Source organism: Narcine bancroftii, chromosome 3 (assembly GCF_036971445.1).
Source record: "Narcine bancroftii isolate sNarBan1 chromosome 3, sNarBan1.hap1, whole genome shotgun sequence".
NCBI classification, from domain to species: Eukaryota; Metazoa; Chordata; class Chondrichthyes; order Torpediniformes; family Narcinidae; genus Narcine; species Narcine bancroftii.
This window is the reverse complement of record NC_091471.1, coordinates 44039978-44057690: the sequence shown is the minus strand read 5'-3', so window position 1 is coordinate 44057690 and position 17713 is coordinate 44039978. Positions and strand designations below refer to the sequence as shown.

The 17713-nt window shown below is 36.4% G+C and overlaps 1 protein-coding gene across 10 annotated transcripts in view; it reads left to right on the top strand.

The window, feature by feature from the left end:
- LOC138757126 (transcription factor 4-like) overlaps positions 1 to 16892 on the top strand; it is a 664743-nt gene extending 647851 nt beyond the window's left edge. For 8 of the 10 annotated variants that reach the window (XM_069923938.1, XM_069923936.1, XM_069923940.1 and 5 more), the window contains 4 exons: positions 2622 to 2784; positions 4908 to 5140; positions 7328 to 7470; positions 9251 to 16892. In XM_069923938.1, coding sequence (XP_069780039.1) covers positions 2622 to 2784; positions 4908 to 5140; positions 7328 to 7464 — 533 coding nt within the window. In that variant the 3' untranslated portion in view covers positions 7465 to 7470; positions 9251 to 16892. The remainder of the gene's footprint in view (positions 1 to 2621; positions 2785 to 4907; positions 5141 to 7327; positions 7471 to 9250) is intronic. The other 2 variants (XR_011353352.1, XM_069923937.1) reach the window with 2 other exon arrangements.
- Positions 16893 to 17713: the final 821 nt, after the last annotated feature.

Sequence of the window (17713 nt, the reverse complement as noted above, 5' to 3'; positions counted from 1 at the left end):
TGTGGTAACTGCTGCGCCCCTAGTAATGGTCAATTTTGCAAAGGTTTCAGAGGAGTTTTTAGCACGTTTCAGAATGTGCTGTCTTTGTGTTTTAAAATGACCTTAAGCTGGACTTGAGCTTTCTATAGTGGCCTTTTGCATTTAAATTCAACATTTAAATTCATGCTTAATTCACTCATTGAGCATCAGTTTGTTTCCATCACTCCAAAAGTAACCTGTCTGTTATCTAATTACAAGATGTTTTTATTGAAAAATAAATAATTCCAACTGTCTTGGAGCTTGATTCGGAACTGACTGTAAACTGAGCTGCCTAAATCTCTCAAACACCCTGCTTCCGAGGGACGTCCTCAGTTACTGAATTACTCATTAAGGACAGTACTGGCCATTCATAAATTTGAGTCTGCTCTGCTATTTGACTTCATCCAGCTCAAAATGTAGTTCTACTCCAGTTACCCATCGAGGCTCCATATCCCTTGTTGCCTTGACTTAACCAGAGCCCAAATGAAGCAACAGTCTTAACTTTTGAGGAAAGATTTCCAGATTTATATGACAATTTATGTGAAAATGCTTCTCATTTTCATTTTTGAAAGTTGTTACTTAGAGGCCATTGTCTCCTTCTTGCCACAGAAAGTAGTTTTTGAAATCAGTACTTTATCATATCCTTGTAATGTTTTCAAACATCTCACTCACTCTCTCAAGGGTATGCTTATTTCTTATAATTTAACACCAGGCCATCCTGGTGAGCTTTGATGTGATGTGCACCTTAGAACACTGCCTTCAACCCATCTAGTCCGTGTTGAACTATTATTCCACCGAGATCCACCAGCCTACACTCAGAACATAGGCCTCGAAACTACTCCCATCCATGCATCTATCCAAATTTTTTAATTGAACTCATATCCACCACTTCTGCTGGCAGCTCATCCCACATTCTCACCACCCTCTTCAGTTAAGGTTCTCCCCAAGATTCCCCCTAAACATTTCACCTTTCAGGCTAAACCCATGTCCTCTCATATTAGTCTCACTCAATCTTAGTAGAAAAAAGCCTGTTTTCATTTACCCTATTTATACCCCTCATAATTTTAAATACTTCTATCCAATCTCCCCTCATTCTCTGACGCTCTGGGGAATAGAATCCTAACCTATTCAATCTTTCACTATAACTTAGCTAGTCAAGACCCAGCAATATCCTCATCAATTTTTTTCTTCATTCCTTCATTCTTATTGATACCTTTCCTGCAGGTAGTTGACCAAAATTGCACACAATTCTCCAAATTTGGTGTCACCAATGTTTAATACAATTTCAACAGAACATCCCAACTCTTGTGTTCAGCACTTTAATCGATGAAGGTCAATTTGCCCAAAAGTTCTCTTTACAACCCTATCTGCCTATGACTCTACTTTCAAGGTCCTAGATCTCTCTGTTCTCTCTCACTCCTACCATTTACTGTCCTAGTCCTGCCCTGGTTCATCCTCCCAAAATGCTGCAATACAATGTCTTAACAAAATTAACCCTACTATAATTATCTAATATATAGATATATATTTTTAAATAGTGTGTATATGAAAAACCAAGACCATTACAGTCTGTGCCCAATACTCAAAAAAGGATTCCCCCAAACCCCAGGTCAGTCCAGCCAAGTAAGTCAGTCCAAAAACACAGTCCACAGAATTCAATCTCAAAGTTCAATATCCAAGTTCAGTTCTTTAACTGATAGCAAAGGATCTCGAATTGATCATTGATGAGAAATAAATTACTGATGTTGCATTACAGTAAGCTTATGAATCCTTTTGCAGGCTTCTTCAGATGACTTCCATTGGTTCTCAAAGTGTGGTTTTTAATCACCTCATTTATGAGGTGTGGGCCTTTCACACAGCTTTCCAAAATCACTCTCACAAGAAGATTCAAAGTGACCTTTTAGTCATACTCGAATTTAGTCTTTCCCCTGAGAAGGAGATCAGCCAGAACCATTCTCAAACACAGAGCATGTGGTGTATCTGTGTATCCTTCTTGGCTTCTCTTCTTCACAGCTGGATACTTCCTCGTTCTCAAAAAAAGTTTCAGCAATTAATACATTCCTCTCTCTCTTATCTCAATATCTCTCTCCTTTCTCTCTTTCTCTCTCTCTCTCTCTCTCTCTCTCTCACACTCTGTGCACGGCTTGACCTTGGCAAATCAGCACTGAGCTGTACCACAGTCAATGTTACACAGTTCTCAGTAGAAATCCATCCTTTATAATGACAGTCCACAGTCCAAAAGGTCAGTCCATCATCCATAACACAGGTTAATACCTGTGGTTAATAAAAAAGCCCTCTCTTATCTCTTTTGGCTCCGTGAATAGATGACAATTTTAAAGCATGTAACAGGTTTGAAGTTGAGGATGCAGGTTTGTATATGTGTGTCTGTGAATGAACATAGCTCATGATACTCTGTAATTCTTGAAAATGACTTGAATATAATTTGACCTCAAGAACTTCAAACCAGACCAATTTTGGACAAGCAAAGAGTTTTTTATTGTGATTATATAACTTTAATTAACTGAAAGTAAAATGTTAACGTGATGCTTAAGAAACTATTACCATCAGTTAATGCAGCTCATTTACCTTTACCTCCCTTTTAGGCCTCTCCAGCAGCCTGCAAGGACAAAGTGTGTCCTCTGTCAGCTCAGATATAAAGTCAGAAGACGAACCAGATGAGAATCTGCAGGATTCAAAATCCACAGATGAAAAGAAGGGGGAAGATGATAAGAAGGATATCAAGATATTAAATAGGTCGCTATCTAGGTAACAGAAAATAAATGATCCTTTCATTTAATTCCTGTCTAGAATCTGATCACGTCTGTAATATAAAATTCACTGCCTTAACTTGTTGTATGGTTCCTTCTTTTGATTATGGGCTCTACGAAAGGTTCTTCCAAATTGATGACCATCAACCTTCAAAAATGTACCAGTAATTGTAGGTTACTTGGGTGGCAAAGGCTGGTGGGACGAAAGGTCCTTTTTGCGACATTTCCCTTTATAATCTCTTGATAATGTCTAGCCAGTTGCTTTGACTCGTTAATGAATAAGTCCATTCCAATAGCATTGAATTTTTCCACTGTTTATTTGTACTCTTAACAGTAAACTATACTTAAACAATTAATAAATGGACAATAAGTTATTAATACATTCAAAAGTACATGTCAAAGAAAATTGTCTAGACAAGCTCTATATTCTTGATTCTAACAGCAAATTCAAAACTCAACTTGTTTCTCTAAAATAGTTGAAAACAGCTTTTAACCTTGACTATAAGGCTGTAACTATAGAGACACTCAAAGGAATTTCAACAAACATCCGGAAGGCTGCTAGCAATTGGGTGTTTAAATTTTCAAGAGATTTCTATTCATTTTAACCCTTACAGCACTGGCCCCTAATAATTATTATATCTAAAATTAATAATTACCACTACAAATAAAATCAAATATACGGTAATAATACATTGTGTAAATATTCAAAAGAAAGTGAAAGTCGCTCATTAAAGTTTTCTGCTTCTTGTAAGAGACAGATTTTGGTAATCAGTCTATTTAGAAAGATTGTTCATCCTTCACACCACCATCTTGTGGTAAAGCTTCACCCACGACTAATCTTAGTTTCTATTAATGTTTTGGGCAGTAATTCTATGGGATCCATACCCCCCAGTAGCTGAAAGCTTAGTTATATCTTCCCTCAATCTTGCTTGGAGCTGCCTTGTTTCCCATTGCCTCTTTTGCAATTCATCTTTTAGTTCTGCTTTTCTCATCTTCACGACACATCAATCCCAAGTAGCCATAGCTGCTGTTGTTGTTCGTTACACTCAGATATCAAACATGAACAATAATCTCTTCGAAACCAAAGCAGTCCTCATCAGACAAGCAGATCCAATGCCACAAACCATGTTCTAATCTGTAATATACACAGAAGGCTTACCGCTTCTAACAATGGTTTTGATTGTTGTTTGTTCTCCTTTATTGAGCTGCTTTAAACAGAGCCTAATCGATCCATTATTCTTCCGAAATAAATTTCCAACTTTCTATGTCTTCAGATTTGTCCTTCCATTAAATAATGAGTCAGTAATCTGAGTTTCTTGGACTTAACTGTCCTGCTTGAAGATCCGTCTTTTAGTGACAAATGAGTCAATAATCCAGGCTTTCTTTGACTTAATTATTGCAACCATTTCCATTTATAAATGCTTGAGGACATGTAGCTGGTTGTTTTAACTAGTTAATAAATAAGTCCATTCCAATAGCACTGAGTTTTTTCACTCTAAACAGTAAACTGTACTTAAACAATTAATAAACGGACAATAAGTATTAATACATTCAAAAGTACACGGTCAAAGAAAATTATCTAGACCAGCTCTATATTCTTGATTCTAACAGCAAATTCAAAACTCAACTTGTTTCTCTAAGCTAGTCAAAATCACAGCTTTTAACCTTGACTGTAAGGCTGTAACTGCAGAGGCACTCAAAGAAATGTCAAAAAACCTGCACAGACTGCTATTAAGTGGCAGTTTAAGTTTTCAAGTGATTTTCAGTCCTGTTACCGTGCTGTGTGTATGTTTTTTAAATGTTTAAAAAAACATTTAATTTGTTGAATTAATAGAGTTCACTAGATAAATAACTTGAGTGTATAAAACTCAAGTTAGCACATGAAATGCAAAGATGAGCTGTATTGTTTTATTTGATTTTTATTGCATTTATGACAAGTCAAAGCAAAAATATACGATTTTTTAAAGAGCAGGCACATTCAATGATTGGTGTGCCTTTTCAATCTAAAACAATTTGTCAGTATTAATTTTACTTCAGGATATGTATAGCAAGGAAAATGTTAGTGTGCATGTTGAATATTTTCCACTCATTTATACAAAATGTTCCTTATATTTGTCCCAGCAATAATAATGATGACGAAGACCTTTCTCCAGAACAGAAGGCTGAACGCGAACGAGAAAGAAGAATGGCAAATAACGCTCGTGAGCGTCTGCGTGTGCGTGACATCAATGAAGCATTTAAGGAACTTGGTCGCATGGTGCAGCTCCACCTGAAAAGTGACAAGCCACAGACAAAGCTCTTGATTCTTCACCAAGCGGTTGCTGTTATTTTGAGCTTGGAACAGCAAGTCCGAGGTCAATAGACATATGGAACTGTTCGACAGAACCTTGTTGCCCAACTGCTTTCCTTATCCTCCAAATTCATCATCTTCCCTTACAGATTAAATATAAAGTGATAAAATCTGGCCTCCAAAAACATGCTTCATTGAGAATTGATTTCGTACATAATTGGAAATAGTGATATGACAAGTTAAAATGATAGGCATAGAACAAGATGATGGATTATTCCACCAACACAAGGTCCTCTGCTGTTGTGACTGGAGGGTAATGCCTATAATAAAAGAAAGAATGGGATGTTATATTTGACCTGATCATTTGCTCCAGCAATGCTGACAGAGCAATAAACCTTAGCCTGGGGCACAGTGTACTTCTTGGTCAGATCGTGCCAACCTCTTTGACTTCCACAATTGCACTTTATAGCCCTCCCTGACATAGATTGTGCGCTCAGCTTTCTGGAGCATAACTTGATCCCAAGACCTAATTTAGAGGCAAAATTGCTGGCTGAGATTTAAGCCTGACTCCTATCAGGCAGTGAAAGAGTTGAGAGATTGGATTTGAGAAGACTCTAGATTTGTGTGCATATTTATTTTTGGGAAGAAAGACTTATAGTTTCAAGAGGAAATCTGGTTTGGAAAGGATTCATGATAGCTTGATTTTGCAGGGCCTTGTCAGGGATCAGTCAGGATACATCAAATGGTATTTCCTCATTTCATTTTCTTGCTCTGAGCATAATCTTCTTAAATAACCTGCAGTCGTTAAATTGCTGTGTAGAAGTATTGCAGAATGCCCATGTAAATACCCTCATGCCTCATTATTTAATTTCCTTAAAGACCCAATTTTTTCTCCAAATGTTTTACTTAAAACAGTATTGTTTTCCATGCTCCCTTTGAAGGCCACATATTTACATAAATATTATGCATTGAAATGGAATCAGGATTTCCCCTTTTAAAAAGTGACAATTACCCCCAGACATAGTGTCACGTAACAGGATGAAATTGGAATTTCCCCTTTTTTGAAAAAAAAATGAACATATATTTCAAATGAGAAAAAAAATTGCATCAAAGTAACCTTTCTCATTGTTTACATATGTGCGTATGCACACACACACACACACACACACACACACACACACACACACACACACACACACACACAAACTCTGAATAATGCTTCTAAATTGTGACATAACTTTTTTTCATTTAGCATAAATATTCTGATAAAGATATTTATTGTGTTCTCCTCGTGTAATTACTTTTAAGGAAAACATAGTTATTTTTACAAATCTACCTCACATTTAAAGCAGGAGTATATATGTAAATGGTGCTCCCTCTAGTGCACCAAATAAATAATTTACTCCACAGATGTAAAAGGCAAGGCCACTGATTTAATAATGTAACGGGGCAAAAAAAGGACAGAATTGTGAAATAAGATCTCGAACAAATAATTCAAAATACTTACAAAGTGACATTAATTCTGTCACCATTAAGCATCAACTATCTGTAAATGGATGGAGCTAAAAGAAAAAATATTCATCTGGGAGAATAGAGAGAAAAATGGAGTTAAACTGCGAAATCAATGATAACAGTACTTTAATTCTATTTTCCCTCCACAGACTCTGCTTGATCGGCAGAGTACTTTGAGCATGTTCTGTATTTTAGATTTTCATTATCTGGGTTATTTTGCCCTGATGCAAATGGGCAGAACTGTGTGATGGTCTCTAACTCCATTGAAATGCTCTTTCTCCTATGTAACGAAAATAGGAGTCGTCTTGCACAGATGCCTGAAATCACAGGCCTTGTGTGTGGGCTTCAGTTTTATCAAGGCACAGATTGTAAACTCTGCATGTCACTCCAGTCTTTAATCTTCACTGAATTTTAAAGATTATCCTTTAAAGTGGCTGAACTTGGAGGAAGAGATTGAGTATCTGCAATTGTTATCCTGATGTAATTTTGGCAGAAGATAGGCAAAGTATTCAGAAGTGATGCATTACATTCCAAATCCATGTCCAACTCCAGAGAGCACATCACAGATTCATACAGCATAGAATGAGCCCAATCATATACCATTGTTCCTAATCTGGCTCTCTGAAAGAGCTATCCAATTAGTCCAACTGCTTTGCTAGATCCCAATTGCCCTGCAAAGTTTTTTTTTTCTTTTTTTAAGTATCTTATGGTTACTTTGAACATTTTCTTTCTCCTGAAGAGAGGAACCTGAACCCTAAAGCAGCTTGTCTGAAAAGAAGAGAGGAGGAAAAAGTGTCAACAGATCCACCGCCACTCTCCCTTGCAGGAGTCAACCCGAATATGGGAGACACATCCAACCATATGGGCCCAATGTGAAAAGAGGTAATTGAAATCATGCCAGTTTCAGCTGCTTTATTAAAGGATGATGGCAGCCAATATACGTATCTCAACCAGAACAGAATCCACAATATTCTACTTTGAAGCATTGGCTTTTACTTCTGTCAGAAAATATGTGGGGAGATTTGTTCTTTTGTTGTCTGACCCTGTTTTGTTTCATCATTGAAGTCTTTAGGTTTCACCATTTACTTTCACCAAAAACTTCCAAATCTTCTCTGTAATTCCATGGTGATTTAATTTTCCAATTTAATGCTGAACAAGGTTTTGTCAAAATGCCATTAAGAACACGCCAATATTTCTTCTACAAATATTTCCTTCCATCTTTGTGATGTTCACATACCACCATCTCAAAATTTTCTCTTTGGAAAGTGGGATGCACTTAATAATTTTTGTAGCTGTTCCTTTTGATTTTTAAAATTAAAACTTAATGCTCATCAAAATGCAAGTGTTCCCTTCCCAAACACCTACTTTATTCAATGCATTCTCTGATCATGACCAAATCAAAAGTTATCTTCTCTCTTTTGGATTTCCCACATCATTGTTTTTAAAGTATTAGAGAATTTTAATGAACTCACAAGCAAATAGAATGTTTCTGCTATTCCCACTCAAATTCCCCAGTGATTCCTATGATCGAATATTTTTTAATGGCTCGCATGCCAATACATCCACCTCAATTTTCTTTTGTGGTGGGATGTAACACATTCTGTTCTACACAGTCAATTATTGCAAAATGCACAATTATTGGGGAACAGCAGTAGAATATAACCGATAGGAAGTGATTGAAAGGCAGCTCAGTGTTAAAGTGTGGTTCAATGCCCAAGGGGAGTGTGTCACAATACTGACACCATAATGCATTGTGGCAGGTTACAATAGATCTTTTGACTCCAGATTCAAGGGAAAATTGCAAAATAGAAGTGAGGGATGAAAGAAGATAGAGTGGACTTCTGTCTCCTTGATATTCCTGTACATGTTTGAATTATAAAGTTTGAAAGAGAAAGGCTATCTGATTATGTGTGTCCTGTTTCTTTTTTCAATATTTGAGCTGCCTTGTCTACCCATTTGAATTAGGAACAAGTCCCCTTATTAGGAAAAGGGGTGAGAAAGAATTTATTGCAGTAAAAGCCCCTGGTATCCATCACCTATGGGGATTGGTAGATGCTGGATAAGTGAATTTTCCAGTTGTTTGAGATTGCGTGTTGTGTGGATGGGCAAGCTAAATGACGAGGCACACCAATTTTAAACCTACATATTTTTGACCTATTTATTTTACGCAATTTTTTTTGCTGGTTGCTCATGGGGTTATACTGTAATTGTAAAATAAAATGATAAAATTATGATATTCATGGAACGAAGAGCTAAACCATTATGGCACAACTTGTGCTGTGGAGAAGGAGGTCTTAGCATGCATTGGAGGTTCCAAGCTAGATAATTAATGAGGTTGAAAAACAAGTGGCCTCCATAATGTAAATCATGAAGTGAAGGTGACAGTTCCTCCGATTTTGTGCACTGGCTGTTCTTTTTCTTCGAAGTCAATATGTGCCTGGGCACTGAGCTAAGATAGGATTTGGCTCGGCGAGTGCACACCAAAGAAAGCCACATATTGCCAACGTTCGCTGTCCATCTTGGTACGCACATGAAGAATGGACAATTGGGCAAGTAGGAAAAAATTAGGAATCACCACACTCAGGTGAGGAGCAAGAGAATGTGGGGAATAAAATGAAGATTATGTGTATCTTTAATTAACCTTTATTCTTTTTCCTTATAGGCCCATGGTGCCAGATCAACAATAATAAGTGAGGGATCGCTTCCTTGACAACTGTATTATCTTACAACAATGTAAACACTCTGCCCAATCCCCTTTTTTTGTAAAATGGAGACACATTAAAAGCAGTCACGAAAATGAATCACAGACGAGAAAGAGCAAGGAAACAGAGAATACTGCATTCCCAACAAGCAAAGTACGACTTGGGGGACAAACTCTAAACATATCATTCAGAATGTTGAGCAGTATGTTGCAAGCTGTTAATGTACAGCCGAGAGACTGAATGGCAATCTTCTCCACACTGTGGAAAATGCATTTGTGCCTGAACTTCTGTAAAAAAATAAAATTAAAAAAAAATCAATTTGTAGGTTGAAAAAAATATTTATTTGAAATCGTAACCTTGCAATAATGAAAAGTGTACTTCTGATATAAAAAAAAGGAAAAAATACAATTTAACATTTTGTTTTGTTGGTGTTCTAGTCAGCTAGTGTTTGTTCTCTGGAGAGAGTGAAGCTTTGCTGCCCGTCTACATCCAGTATTCACAAAAACCAGCAACTGTCCTAATGGTAACTTAGGTGATGACTGCTTAGCCGTTCCTCTGTCTGCATGGGAGTAACTGATGGAATAATGGGCCTGTCGGTGATGTAATCTGTATCTATATTGCGATGCCTTTTCTTTTGTGATTTCAATTCCTGTTATTTTCCTGCAGTTATATAGTGTTTGATGGAAAATAGGTCACACCTTCCTTTTAGAAAGACTTGTTTTTGTCGGAGACTAAAAATTAGTAATAACATGAAGGCTTTTTGACTATGGGTATATGATGTTGTGACAGTTCAGCATGGCTACGCTGTGGAACCCAGCAAAAACGACTAGTTTAGAATACAAAAGTCCTGATCGCAGCACTGTTACAAAAGTAAACTTGATCCTGCATGGAGCCTGGCAGATGACTGCCCTTGTGGTTAAAAGTCAGTGGATAAAGGCACCAACCATCCTGTGGAACTGTGCCCTGGAGACCACAGATGAAAGCAGGCTCAAGGTACAGTGTTTGCTTATTTGGCTGATCCAAGCCAAGGCAATGATATGGGAACTAAACTGAGCATGCTCCCAGACTGGATGAGGGAAATGTTGGTCAGTATTCCCATACCCAATCATTAATCGGTGAAGGTGAACAATGCAGGAAAATTCATGTTGATGGACGCTGGACTTGACTGTGATTTTTTCCTTGTGTTACTTGCTATCTGGCCTCAATGTTTCATTGAGATAGCTAGTGCCCAAAGGATTGTGGTTAACGATGTAGTTGGTCTTTGGGAGGAGGGGTAAAAATTGGTTAGACAAAGATGCAAGAAGTGGAGAACAAGATGTTATGGATAAATGTGGGAACCCAAAAGCTCATATAAAAGGACGTTCCCACTTATAATATATACAAAATATTACAAAAGCTGAAATATCCATTTGCATTCCATTTTAACCATTGTTCCTTATACTGTATGTGTGTGCTGTGTATATATATTATAGTTTTAAGAAATTGCCACTCCATGTGACTGGTGTGACTTGTGCTCCTGGATGTGAAAAAAGAAAACTTGCAAGTCTCCTTTTGATTTATTGTTAGTGTTTTGGTTCCACTTTTTTTTAAAGCATTTGTACTAAACATGGATGATATGGTTCTGCACAGCGGTTTCCTTTTGATCAATCTGAAGAGACAGCTTAGTTCTATGCATGTCAGGAGCAGTGAAATCAAGTGCTTTCAGGCAGGTTTACTGCAGACTTATTTATGCAATGTAACGTGAAGTAGCAAGCTTACTTCGACGTTTAAAGAAAGTTAGAATATTAAAGCTAATTTGCTCACTTCAAACAAACAAGAGCTGCACCTTTACACATGCTGACCATCTCAGTGCACAAGTTTCATTTTCTCTGAGGCCATTATATTAAAAAAAGTTAATGGTAGGTTGTTTTTTTTAAAAATGGCTTGATGCCCCTTGAACCCGAATTGTTCAAACCTCTGACTGAGCTGCCCCTTGCTGAAGGTGTGATTTAATCCTTCTGGAGCTGTCTGGTCTAAGATCATTTCTGTGATGTTTGGGAATTCTAGGAGCCATCACAATTTAAAATAAATGTCAATCCCTCATCTTTTTGAATAACGGCTAATGAGGGAAGTTATTCACAGAGAGCTACTGTTGTGTGGCCTGAAGTAAGTCATGTGACGTCGAGTGCTTTGTTATCCAGGTTTCAATTGTAGAAATATCAGAGTCCAAATCCATTCTCACCCAGAATGATTCCTGTCTGGGACTAGACTGTAAAAGTTGGCAGATTCTGGGTGAACTTTAGCTTCAGGGAAGCATACAGTAAACTTACATCTAGATCTCCTCACTAGATTGGTATGCATCATTAATGGCTAAAAAAATTTCGCCATTTAGATTGCTGATACAATTAGCATGTACCGGAACATGTAAAATAGTAACTGCCAGATCTACATGCCTGGCATTATAACTGTTGATGGAAGGACTTATTTTTCGGCAAATAGTGTATTTGTGGAGAACTCAGCTTGATACCAATTTTTTTTTTCCTGAACCAAGACTCTTCAATCCTGGCCCTTTTAATCCTATTGAGTAACATTTTTTTTTAAATTCACTCACAATGACAAGGAAATAAAAAGCGCTTAAGAAAATGGTGGTGAGCTGTCTTCAACCTCTCAAAGCTTCTGATGAATCTACTCCCACAATATTATTGGTTAGGGGGTTCCAGGATTTAGACCCAGTGATGTTGGAGTACAGAGATACATGTCCAAGTCAAGGCACTGTGCCACCGGTGGGAAGCTTGCACTGGACAGGTTTCTTGTGTTGTTGTCCTTGATTTTCCGATTTGCATAAGTTCCTGGGTTCTCCATTAAATCATGCTCTTTTATCCGACATGCACAAAATTTTGAGAGAATATGTCAAAGTTGTTAATGCTTCTAGGTTCAGTTCACCATTAATTTTGCAGTTTCTTTCGATAGATATAGTACTACTTCGAGTTAGGGTGTGCTTTTTGCTTTGCTCTTGTAGTCACCTGGAGTTCTGCAAGAACAAGTGTGCAGTGAGACCCCTATTCCCATACATTTCCCTCCATGCAAGGGGCTTTTTATTTCCTTTGTGAAGAAAACTGCAAGCAGGATCTTTTTGAAATTTAACGCCCAATATGTTGTTCCCACTATAGTCCCACTTTGCAGTAGAACATTAAAGCCTTTGCTTTTTTTCTTCTTTGAAATTTCTTGAGAGATTTTTTAAAAACTAGAGAAAATTTGCATTTTCTTTCCTGCAATTGAAAAGTTTATCTTTTGAAATTTGTCTTTTCATGCATAAAGGGTTAAAGTTACAGTCTGCGGGGTATCAATAGCCATGGAGAGAATTCATAATTAAAGAAAGATTCAATGCAGCAAATATCTGATAAACGCAGAATATTTTTGCCGACTCAAAGTATCCTTGAATTGTAACTTCTACGTAGAGAATGGGTGGATATGAATCATGAGAGAATTTAACTTTGGCTCAGGTATGTGCTTATCCAGGTTCTACTGTTTCAGGAATCTGGTGGAAGGGCTCAGGCCATGTAAACACAACAGAAACACTGAGACACCAGAGCACAATTTTGCTCCCCATGGCACATACTGTGTGGAAATCTGATTGTGCTGAAGTAACATGTAATGGTATGCTTGAACCCGGCATTTTGTCTGGTCCCAGTAACGAAGCACATTTCCATGCACCAAATGCTGTGGGAAAGGATATTAACCATAGTGTAAAGATTAAATATAACCATTTCATCAATCAGTGCTGAAAACAATTATAGCAACACTGCCTGCTAGAATATTTTAAAACAGTTAATATTTCTCATTGTTTTCTATCATTTCATAAACAAAAGTACTGTAGTAGATTAGAGACGAAACAACAGCAATGATTATCAATAGTGGATATGCAGCTTGCAACATTGACAAGAGCAGCAAGATCTAGAAGCCTGAGCAAAATTTTTTTTAAAAAGAGGCTTCAAAGAACTTGTTAGTATTCTAGTTTCTTTAAAGAACTTAGCAATAACGAACGAGGAAGTGTGCATTATTTGTGAAGAACGCTGGCCAGCATTAGATTACGCATGAGGTGAAGCTTGGGAAAAAAAATTCATAACGACTATCAGTGTGTAAAAGGGGTTTCATATATTGTATATAGTTTTAAAAAATCCCACAAATAATCATATAGATTTTGTTATATTAAACCTAATGAAAGTAAGCAGTAAAATAGGCGTTGCTGAAGATAAAACATAACTATTGGACATTTTTTGTTTTGTTTACATTCTTGTGGGGAGAGCACATATGCTAGTTGGAAGGTTTGGTTGTGGGTGGGTGGGTAGGGTATGTGGTTTATGCTCTTAAGATACCTTTTTTTTTGATTGAAGAAAAACAACAGCACTGGAATTTTAGTGTATGTGCGTAGCCTGAAAATTCTCTTAGTGGTATGCTTACCGAATTATTGGGAACTTGTATTTCCTACAATTTGTGTAGACTTGAAACATTCCTGCCAGTAAAATGGCATCTGTCCCCTTTGACTTTCAGTATAATGTGATGCCTTGATACAAAAAGGCAACAACAGAAAAAGAAAGAGCATATGGTTCCATCTTTTCTCCCTGTTGATAATTAAACTATCACTTTAAAGAAAGAAAGTTGCAAAGTATGTGTGTTACGGGAGGCAACAGGCAAACTTTGTCACTGGTTTTTGAATTTTTTTGTGCAGGAGCTGAAAGCTATATTTTTACATGTTGACTTAAGAGTCTTTTTTAATATGTCATGTGATTTTTGCTTTTGAAAAGAAAATTGGTGGAATCCCTGTGGTTAAAAAATGTCTCAAGTTTAAATGAGGTCGTAAAATTTCAAGTAGCAATGTCAAGGAATTTTACAAGCACACAATATATTTCTGGAAACAAATTTCAAACAAGGAACAAAATAAGGTATTTGCAATTTATTGCCTACTAAATGTTTATTATAAATCACTTTTTGTGCTGTTTGTTGGAATATCGTTGATAATGATTACATTTGTGAGTGTTCTGGGTTTCATTACTTTGATGGGCAGTTCATGAAACTTTTAAATGCATGGAGGTGGATCAAGTAAATGATTTTTTAAGGCTATGGATTGGAAACAAGCAAAGTCAGTTGACAAAAGCAAACTGAAACGTGTTGCTTTCTAATATGCCGGCCCTACAGAAAGGACTCAGTGCTTCAGACAATCCAACATTGTCCAAAAGGGCAATAAACTTTGGACAAGAATTGAAATGTTGTTATTCTTTTAGCACTGGTAGTAACACAGTTCTTAGACACAAGTAAGAATATACTGAAACTGTTATTTTTTTCGTAAGTAAAGGCATTCAGAGATGGAGGGGAAAAGGAAGGCAAATAAAACTAAGATATAGATCACACAGGACCTCATTGAATAACTGAGTTCTAAGTTATGGTGGTTACAAATGAATGGAAGCTAACTAGTTAAGGGACAACTGAAATAGTGGAAAGATTGACGTATTTAAACATGTAAGATGAACATTGTGTGTCCATCCAGCGAGGAAAATGAAAAGTGCAAGAATGCTGAGTACAACATCGATTCACCCTATAACCACAATATTTAACCTTTTAGGAAATATAGCATTCTAACTCAGATTGATGGTAAGTGACATCCATAGGTTGATTATTAAAAAAGTCTTTTTGTCAGCTTTTTCAATCTCCATTCCCTTTTAAAGCCGAGCTGATCATTTTCAGGTCAAAATGTATTCTCGGCATTTTAAAATGTACCTGACAGGTGCAAACTACTAAAAACATGCAACGGATCATGTGGTCATGCATTGTTGGGTAAAGTTGATGTGATGTCATGTGAACTGCTTTGTTTATCTAAAATAGCTTGGCAAATAGTAATTTCCTTAGAGCAAATATTTTTTACTAAAATACACTATTTCAACATTCCATTGATCTTGAGTTAAAAAATAATTATAAATTAGGAGTGGTTAACAAATAATAGTGTAGCTTATTTTGAGCACATATTTAAGGGAGTGTGGCTCGCATGCAGAGGTCATGCCTTCAAATGGACTTCAATGAAGGATGGGGAATCTATGCTTTAGTGGTTGGGATCTTGAAGAGAATGCTCTTGAAAAAAAACACCAGTGATATTGTACAAACATTGTTGATGAGTGACAATATAGAGGAATTTATTGAACATACCTATTATATAGAGACATTCTTGCTTAAGAAGGTGACACAGATGATTTTGCTAACTCGTGATTGAACATAATGCTTTATTAATTTAGGTGAGTGTGCGTTATGTGTTATCTGAGGCATTATTTAGTTAGACATGTACAAAATATTGGTAACAATTTAACTATTATAAAAATGTTAGCATATTACCATGCTATAAGTGAACTAAAATGATGTTAGTAACAGCAAAGCTAACTTACTGACTCATGAGTGGAAATTCAAGACATTGCTTTAAAATTCTTATTGGATCCACTTCCCTGTCTATAATAACAGTTTATAAACCGAATCAAACTGTTCACCCGATGGTACCCATTGTGTTCAATGTAACTGTAATTAACACTAACGCCTATAAACTGTCAGTTGAACCAGTGATGCAATTTGTAAATTTATCCAGTCTTCCGATTTTTGTTTCAATTTTTGTTTTTGTTCAAATTTTCTTTTGTAATTCATTTTTTTTGTATCAGGCAAAAAATAAAATATTTGTTTTTAAATGACAGAAGTGAACACTCTCCAGAAATGACTTAAGCATTTGGTGTGAACAAGCACAAATATTAGCCAATTATAGCTGACTGGAAAAAATATATATAAATAAAAAATTTAAGAAGATGTAATTCCTTTACAATGGGGCACCAGGGCTTTGAGCTCACTTTTACCAACATTTTTCTCATGGACACTTACTCATCTTGTGCAGTGCTGGTTTACCATGCTCATTTCAAGTATTATAGACATATGTTATGGTGAGAATATGAACTGTGGCCTTTTTCATTCTTGTACTTGTGATGCAATTAAGTGAAGAGAAAAGCAGAGAATTACCATGTATCAGTGCCTGGCTTTTTGTTATAAAGCTTCTTTTGTCTAGTGCTCTTTTTGCTATGAAATAGACTGTAGTACACCCTATAAAAGCTAAATTTAAAGAAAAAAATATATTTGGCTTATTTTTCACAGGAGCAATCCTTTTATACCATGGATCTTGGAAAAAAAAATTCTCGGATTCTGAATATTTCTCTTTGTAGATTTTTGGAATCATTCTGAGTAAAAGTTTGTTACTTTATTTTACTATTTAAAAGATGTTATTTTACCATGTGTTACTGAGGTGAACTGTATGGTAGCATTTTAGTTGTGTACGTCGCACAGCATTGCGACTGCGCCTAGCTGCAGCAGTGGAATAAAAACCTATTTCACCTTTTTCCCATTTGTGTGGCTCGAGTGCCTCAACTTTTCATGTTTTTTTGGTGTTTTTCAGATTTGTAGAAATGTCCGAACAGATTGTTTGCTGGAGTATTCAAAGGCCAGCTCGATGTAGGCCATTACCTGTTTATCATCAGTAGTTATTCCAAGCAGTCATGTACATGACAGTTCTGTAGCAATAAATGTGCCATTTTTATAACCTTGTGTTTCACGTGTCTTTTGTATTCTTTACCTGATGCCATCAACTCTCAGGTTATGAAGAGTTGTACATTTATTTGTATTCCTTCTTCTGCGTTTCAACACCAGATCTAGTGAAATTCTCACTCACACACCATTTAAGTATTCTGCCCACACTAAGAATTCATTATCAGAATTTATTATCAGGAGAGCATGTCACAAGGTTCGTTGCTTTGCAGCAGCATCACAGCGTAAACATTTATGTAAACCACCTTACAAAATAAAAAAAAAAGCAAGAAAAATCCAAGTAAAGCAATGTCTGTGGTTCATTATTCATTAAGGAATCTGATGGCAGAGAGGAAGAGTGACATAGATTTGTAATCTTCAAACTCAAAATTTATGTTACCTCTTCTACAACATTTTATATCCATATTGATATTACAAACAGTAATGTATTATGGTAACCCTACTCATATTTCGGTGTTATTTTTAATTGATCGGAAAGCACAGATCACATTGACGTATTTCTTGCTCATCACAGCTTCATACATAGTTAGCCTGAATTATTAGATTTTACTGTTGTTAAATGGAATTCTGGTCACTAACCAAACACCAAATGTTTTTGCTGAATCACAACTTTGTGATCTCTGAAGTCTATATTTTTCATGCAGTGGAGCAATGTTTACCATTTCACCAACCACGAGAGAAGGTATGTTTTTGAAAAGTAGAACTAATTGTTTTACTGAACTGTTCTGCACATTTTCCTTCCAAAGGGCAATACAATAACTCGTGTCAAGATGACAAACCCAAATTATTTTTTGAAGTTTTTCGATTAGGTCCTCCTGGCA